Source organism: Cyrtonyx montezumae, unplaced genomic scaffold (genome assembly GCF_038088225.1).
Source record: "Cyrtonyx montezumae isolate F1298 unplaced genomic scaffold, pur_monq_1.0 scaffold_9, whole genome shotgun sequence".
Lineage (NCBI taxonomy): Eukaryota > Metazoa > Chordata > Aves > Galliformes > Odontophoridae > Cyrtonyx > Cyrtonyx montezumae.
In genome coordinates this window covers 1689817-1696157 of record NW_027072100.1, presented here as the reverse complement: position 1 = coordinate 1696157, position 6341 = coordinate 1689817, and the positions used below count along the sequence as shown (strand labels likewise).

The window sequence follows — 6341 nt, the reverse complement described above, 5'->3', positions numbered from 1 at the left end:
CAGGCTCTTCACCTTTTATTCCTAACAACAGCCCCATGAGATAACAAAAGGAAATCAGCTTCTGAAGATAAACACTGACATGGAGGAGAGAGGGAGTCAGCCAAGAAAGGCTGTCCACTACAACAGTGGAACGATAAATGTCAGTTTGTTAGCTCTGCAGCTCCTCAGCATTGCCATTACTGCCAAGCAAGGGCAGAACTCTTCAACAGCAAGCTCTCAAACGTGGGAAGTACAGCTGAATGCAATAATCATTTAGAACCGTGTTAATTAACCTTTGCTTCCAGGGTAACTCAAAGATTGCATAGTTCAAATCTTTCTGCTTCGCTCACTTCTAAGAGCTTCTCATGGAAGATGGCCAACTCACGCAGAGAACATTGAAGCCTACCAGCAATTGCATGTTTGTCATGGACCTTTTGCAGATGTCTCAGAAGAACCACACAGGTCTGACATCTGCAGACAACAGACTGAATTCTGGAGGCAGTCACAATTGGCTGCTAGGTCTCTGGTTTGACTTCTATGAGAAACTCCATTCTTAGTCAGAGCTGATCCTTGCAGAACCACCAGCCCCGTGAGAACAGCTGCAAGTCAGGGCAGGACAGCAGGTGATAACTTCGGAAATGTTTTCTGGCAAGTTAATTGCTAGGTTTTTGGTATAAGAAATACAGGGGCTCTTATGCCTACCTACAGCAGAATCACTAAGAGCATGAAAAGAAAGAGGGCAGTACCGGATACGTGCTGAAACAGCCTGCTGTTCAGAGGAGCAGAGAATTCATCCTCTATTTAAGGCAAAACAATGTTCTAGTTATCAGTAACCAAAATCTAAACAAGTGAATACTGTGGGCTAACTTAAAGACCACAGTCAGCATCATAGAGAAAGCACAGCTGACAAAGAAAGGAAGAACATCAGCAAAGGGATAGAGAACATTCCATGGAAACTGTGTATGTTATTTGCCATTTTTTGCAATAATACTTCGTTTACAAAATGTTACAAAAAACGTGTGTTTTGGTAGCCTCTTCCTGGTGCTTATCCTGCAGAAACAAAGGTCTCGAGGTCTGTAATCCAAACTGCAGCTTGACTCTTCACTCCTTAGGAGCTTCTTGAATGGCATGAACCAACACTTGCTCACGCCAAGCTGAAGAGACAAAACAGAAAGAAGATTTAACAAACAAGCACCAGAGTGCAGAACACATTTCAAAACACCGTTATAATTAGTTCTCAATCTCCGATTACAAAGGATCATCAGTAACTTCCTTTCCTAGAACATAAGCTTGTGACTGCTGACAGCCAGCTGCAAGAACATGCTTGTCAAGCTCGCAAAGGACTGTCTTGTCCTAGTAGTTATTAAAAGCTCAGCACATTTAATTACACTCAGAAACACCAAGCCTTTAAATAGGAACGGCAAAGGGGCAGCTAAGAACTCCTTTCAGGAGTTCTTCATCAAGGATTTCCTTACTCTTTCCCTATGCCATAAACCATTCCCATACATTTTTATAAGAGCGGAGAACTCTCAGTGGCTTGAGTAGCTCAAGAATACACCTCTAGCATTACAGCAATCATCAAACGAGTTACAATTGGTGGAAAGCCCAAATGAAACTAATTTTCACCCATACAGGCTCATAAAGCCTGCAGAACTTTTTGCATTCACCAGTGAATGGGAAAGGTCCAGCATCACCATCACTCTTGCAACTATAAATGGTAACAGGAACTGTTACACCTCCCATGCATGACTACAGTGACTTCCAGCTATGATAAAAGAAACCTTTCTGCAACAAAATAATTCTCCTCAATAACCCAATAAAAGCAAAGAGGACACTGCCCTGGTTTTATCAGTATTCCACATCCTGCAGCAGAGGCACTGTGCACTGAGGAGCTGTACTTCCTGGTCCCATGTTCTCTAAGCAGTCTGTCTTAGTTCTGACTCACTGAGATGAACAAACTACTATTCTCAAGAACCTCCAGCATTCCCTGCATGATCTTCAGTTCTGAGTAACGTAAGTGAAGGTTTTTTTCAGTTTTCAGCAGTGCAGTGAGTACCATGGTCAGAACCTCCCCTTCTCCCATTTTGCTTGATTAACTGTAATTCTCTTTCTTATTAGTATCTTATGTTCTTCTACCATCTGTAGTAAATTTTTTCTCTCTCCTTATCTGATTTGGGTCATTTTTCTTTCTTTCACTCTGAAAGGAGGACAGGAGGGTGAAAGTGGCCTTCCCCTTCCCACTTTTTTTCCCAGTCATGCTTGAAACTGGGACAGACATGAAGAAGAGACCGATCAACATCGAGAAGCAGCTGGTCTTATAGCTTCTCTGTAGTGAAATCCTCTCTGTTTTGATTACACTTCTACACAGAGCTGGATCTTCCGTACCTGTCAATCAAGGAATCTCTCATGTTGGTAGCAATAGTACTTGGCTGAGCTTCATTCAGCTTGAAGATGCTCTCAATGACGGAGAGCTCAGTGCTGGTTGTGTCCAGCCCACAGAAGGCACACCAGTCATTTACAACCATCCCTGCTCCTATGACCTCACTGCCACGGTTTACTGTTCCAGCCTGGAAAACAAATGAAGTGGCAAAAGTTAGCATGGCATGCTGATGTCAATATGTTTTATTATGCTTACTTATGCAGCCTTTAACCTCTGTAAAGAAAAGGCTGTGAGATTCAGAGGAAAAAAATCAAAACAAAACAACCAACCACAACAGCCATGAACAGGAAGCATAAATCCAGAGCAACGCTGAGATTTAAAAATCCAGCTGAGCAGACGTGGGATTTTACTGCTTAACTCCTTTTCAACAGTGTCTTCAGCCAAACCACAGATCATTTCACAGTCTGGCTGAATGAGACATCTCAACTTCCATAACCTTGGCAGAAAAACATTTCAGAAGCAACCTGAAGGTTCTATGCAGCTTATACAAACACAGGGAAGATGAGGAACATGCCACAGAAGACTGTACTCCTTCAGGTTTTTTCCTACTCTCCCATTTGGAAAATCCTTACAGAGAAAACAGTATCTAGGAGAATACATAAGATGGAAAGGTGCCATGAGAAAAAACACACTTCACAAGCCTTACCACGAGTGGGACCTGCAACAACGAAGACAGTTCATCCTGATCCTCAATGGAAGTTCTGGGGTGCACAATTCCCCCTTGGTTACTGAATACACAGTAACTTCCCACCAGCACCTGATCTGCCACTGTTTGCCTGAAAACTTCAACCTTTAGTACATCTGCCAAGATCTCTTCAGTTTCCTGCAAACAAAGAGAACAAAGTCCTCAGCAAAATGGTATTGTGCAACTGAAGTCACAGTATTCTTCCAAAGATTAACCGGCTGGGATCCTCCCTTTGAAACCACACCTGAATTTTCGCAGCCCACTGCAATCCAACCATCACACAATGCTCTTACTCTTCTGGTTTAACCTGGGTCCAGTTACCTGTGTACAGTGAGCTGGAAACCAAGGCAGCTCTACCAAACACACCACCACTGAGAAATGTTCCTTCTCCCCTCTTTCTCCTCTGCCTTCAAGTTTTTATACAAGAGCTTCTATTTTCACTATGGACACGTACACCACTACATCCATGGTCCCTACCAACACTATTACAAAACTTTCAAGTACATCAGTGACATCTTGTAACTACTACTACAGTCATGACCAAGTTTTTGTTCTTTACATACACGCACACTCTTGTTTCAGTTTTATACATGCAAAGTTAATTGCATCTCACAATACTCTTCCATATCCCACTCCTTTCTTTCTACAAGCACTGTTGACTAGAGTATGCTGGATGCAATATGCACACTATATACTTAAGAGAGGACCCACAGCTACAAGTCAAGATAACAACAGAAAAACAAGCAGATCAACTGAAACTTTTGAGTCATAACTTCAAAACTCAATACTGTGATTGTTCTCCTGAGAGGAAAGGAAAAAGGGAACACAGCTTTCCTACACGATGCTAGCTCAGCTGTTGGAATAGTTCTTCTGACATTCACTCCGCTTACAGTAATCCCCAACAGCTACAAGCTGAAATCGCAACTTCAGAATAATTTCAGATGCATCCATAAAGAATTCAAAGGCCATATACCCTGTCCAGGTCCGGATGAACGAGAGCCACGTAGTCATTGCAGGTAGTGACATTGCCCAGCGCTGAGAGCCGCTCCTCCACGCGCTGAATCCGCACAGAATCCGGAAGGCTATTGCGGATGTGCTGAAGCTCCTGGTCTGTTGTACTGCTTGGGACCAACAGCCCATGCCTGTTCCCTAAGATGACCCAAAAATAAGAAAAGGAAGAAGAAATCAGAGAGTTCCACTTAAATTAGTTTAAATTTCCATTATTCTTATTACTTGCTGGACGCTGACACAGTGACTTGGGGGCCTTGCCCTGTCTGCTCCTTTCAAGCCCACAATTCAGTCCCACAGAAATTAATTTATTAATACAGAAGCACAGGTGAGGGGAAAAAACAGATAAAACAAAGGTTTACAGACATAAATAGGTAAACTGCACTCCTGTTATTCACTCTTTTCAGTAGAAGGTCACACGAATTTCTACACAGAATGCTCCAGTACGATTTCCCCTGAGATGCTGACTGTCCCCATAAGAACCTACACACTGTGCTCGTTGTTGTTCCATTCCTTTAGCAAGGCTGTACAAACAGGTGGGCAGAGACCTTCTTCCAGGAACAAAAAGCAAGCACAAAGTGTGCTCTACCAAACAGCCTGCCAGGGGAAGATTTCTTTTTGACCATCACATCCACAATGCTCCCTCCAGGGCTGGCTCTGAATCAGCAACCTCCACAATGAAACAGGACAGCTTCTCCCTGCTTATGAGAAAGCCAATTTATGCACATCAGTGACCTCTCTTCAGGTCCTGACCAGAAGACAGTCCCTGTAACCCTATCTTGGGTTTGTTTTTTTTTAATTTATTGTTGGGTTTTGTTTGTATTGGCCAAGCTTTATTTTATTTCACTGCATCAATGGACAAGGGAAGAACCACTGATGTCATCTGCCTTGACTTCAGTGGGGGCCTTTGACACAGTACTCCACAACATCCTTCTCTCCAAATTGGAATGACAGGGATTTGATGGGTGCACTGTTCAACGGACAAAGAACTGGCTGCAGGATTGAGACCAGAGAGCAGTGGTCAATGGCTCCATGTCCAGATGGAGAAGAGTACTGAGTGGTGTCAGTGTCCACCAGGGGTCGGTGCTGGGGCTGAGAATCTTTAATATCTTCATTAGTGATATTGACAGTGGGGTCAAGTGCAGCCTCAGCAATTTTGCTGATGACACCATGCTGTGGGGTGCAATCAACACACCAGGACAGAATGCCATCCAGTGGACCCAGACAGCCTGAGCAGTGGGCCTGGGTGAACCTCATGAGGTTCAACAAGTCCAAATGCACGCTCCTGCACTTGTGTTGAAGCAACCGCCATTACCAATACAAGCTGGGGGACGAAAGGATTGAGTACAGCCCTGCCGAAAAAGACCTGGGCGTAGTGGTGGATGAGAAGCTGGACATGAGCCAGCAATGTGCCCAGCTCAGAAAGCCAACTGCATCCTGGGCTGCATCAAAAAATGTGTGGCCAGTAGGGCGAGGGAGGTGATCCTGTCCCTCTGCTCTGTGCTGGTGAGGCCTCAACTGGAGCACTGTGTCCAGATGTGCAGTACTCAGTACAGGAGAGACATTAAAAAAATCTTTTACAATGAGGGTGGTGAGGCACCGGAACAGGTTACGTAGTGATGTGGATTCTGCTCCACCCCTGAAGACTACCAAGGAGAGGCTGGATCAGGCCCTGGGCAACCAGATCTAGCTACGGTGTCCCTGTTCATCGCAGAGGAATTGGACTAGACGGTCTTCAGAGCTCCCTTCCAACTCTAAGGATTCTATGATTCTCCAGCTTCACTCCTTCTCCTTATTCACAGGACGCAGTCAAACAATCCCCCCCCCGCAGCCGGGGCCCCTCGGGGCGGGCACGGGCCGAGCAAGGACCCGCCGTTCCCTCGCTCTCTCCCGGCCGCGAGCCCAGGCCACCTACCCACGCACATCCTGCCGATGATGCGACAGCCGGCGATAGAGGCGTGCACCACCGGGATGGTCCCGAACAGCTCTCCCTCGAAGACGCTGCAAGGAGAAGGCGGCATTAGGAGCGGGCGCAGGGCACGGCGTGGCGGGGCCGGGCCCTCGAGGCTCCCTCACCTGTAGAAGTTCTCGGAGCCGCCGATAGCCACCAGGCAGTAGGCGTTGGTGAGCTTGGCGAAGCAGCCCAGCTCGTTGTTGTTCTCGAAGCTGGCGCGGACGGCCATGGCCGCGAACCCGACCAGCGCACGAACCAACGGTCGCCCGGGAGCG

The 6341-nt window shown here is 46.0% G+C and overlaps 1 protein-coding gene across 1 annotated transcript; it reads right to left on the bottom strand.

Annotated features, from left to right (window-relative positions):
• Window positions 1–6322, bottom strand: EIF6 (eukaryotic translation initiation factor 6). Its single transcript, XM_065754070.1, has 6 exons — window positions 6189–6322; window positions 6028–6113; window positions 4078–4253; window positions 3066–3242; window positions 2365–2546; window positions 1–1133 (listed from the first exon to the last, which is right to left on the bottom strand). The coding sequence occupies exons 1-6, from the start codon at window positions 6293–6295 to the stop codon at window positions 1124–1126; spliced, it is 738 nt and encodes a 245-aa protein (XP_065610142.1). The 5' UTR covers window positions 6296–6322; the 3' UTR covers window positions 1–1123.
• Window positions 6323–6341: the final 19 nt, after the last annotated feature.